Here is a 1,081-nt window from a genome sequence, read left to right on the forward strand (position 1 = left end):
TCAAATATTAGCATTCCAAGGATAACATTTTTCTTTACCTGTTAATCTACATGGACCATCAGGTCTTATACTCCAAAAACACGGATGATGTTTACATAAATAATAATCTCTGCTAGTTACAAAAATTTCAAACCATTTCGATTCACTTCCCCATTCAAAGTGACAAAAAAAACTCGTTGTGCCCCAAAAGTTAATAGCTGTTATAAATCCCCAGGGTTTATACGGGGGTAATGATTGTGAATCGAGATCTTTGTTCTTCGATTTGCAGTGTAGTCCCAATTGAACATTTGGACCAATATCATTGATGATAGTAACATTTACTCTCGCCTCACATAGACAACCAAAGAGAATAACCATGAATGTGATACTAAACAGTATGTTAAATGCGTATGAGCCACACATTATGAATAATTTAAATAACAATTATGAATGTTTACAAAATATGAACTTTAGGTTTTAGCATCCCATCTTTTTATACGTACATCTCACGAAAGAATGACTAAGATTTTCAAAGATCTTATCTTATATTCCCTTCATTTTATCTAATATGATTTTATTTTAATTTATATTTTTTCTTCTAAAATATATGTATTTCTCACAAATCTATGCAAAATTAATTGGATTTGTTTTAACTATTAATATTATGCAGATTTTTTTTTTACTGGTTGAATTGGTATATTAAATTATGTTTTTGTGTAACAATAAAAAAAAATTCAATAATTTCTTTATTAGCGTGCATTAGTCTAAAAGTCATCTAAAAAAGGGAGGGAGTATAATAAAATAAGGTTCATCCATACTCACATGTGCCATTTGTCTTTGACTCTTTCTGACATGAGTCATTTAAAAAAAATCTCATATACATTGTTATCTATGTTTACTTTATTAAATAATATCATTATATATTATATTAATCCTATTTTTCCTATATTTTAAAATAAATAATTCACATAATGTTATTGTTAAAATCACTTTTGACATGTGTTATTTTAAAAACTCAAATACATTATTATCTATCTCTTTCTTTATTAAATTATATCATTATCTATTAAAATTCTTCCAAAACTAAATAAACCATAACAAT

The 1,081-nt window shown here is 26.2% G+C and overlaps 1 protein-coding gene across 1 annotated transcript; it reads right to left on the reverse strand.

Moving 5' to 3' along the window:
• On the reverse strand, positions 1-408 carry LOC104731162. The gene has a single exon (XM_010450449.1). It carries the CDS (start codon positions 400-402, stop codon positions 1-3), a length of 402 nt encoding a protein of 133 aa, XP_010448751.1. The 5' UTR covers positions 403-408.

This window comes from Camelina sativa, chromosome 12, assembly GCF_000633955.1.
Source record: "Camelina sativa cultivar DH55 chromosome 12, Cs, whole genome shotgun sequence".
Lineage (NCBI taxonomy): Eukaryota > Viridiplantae > Streptophyta > Magnoliopsida > Brassicales > Brassicaceae > Camelina > Camelina sativa.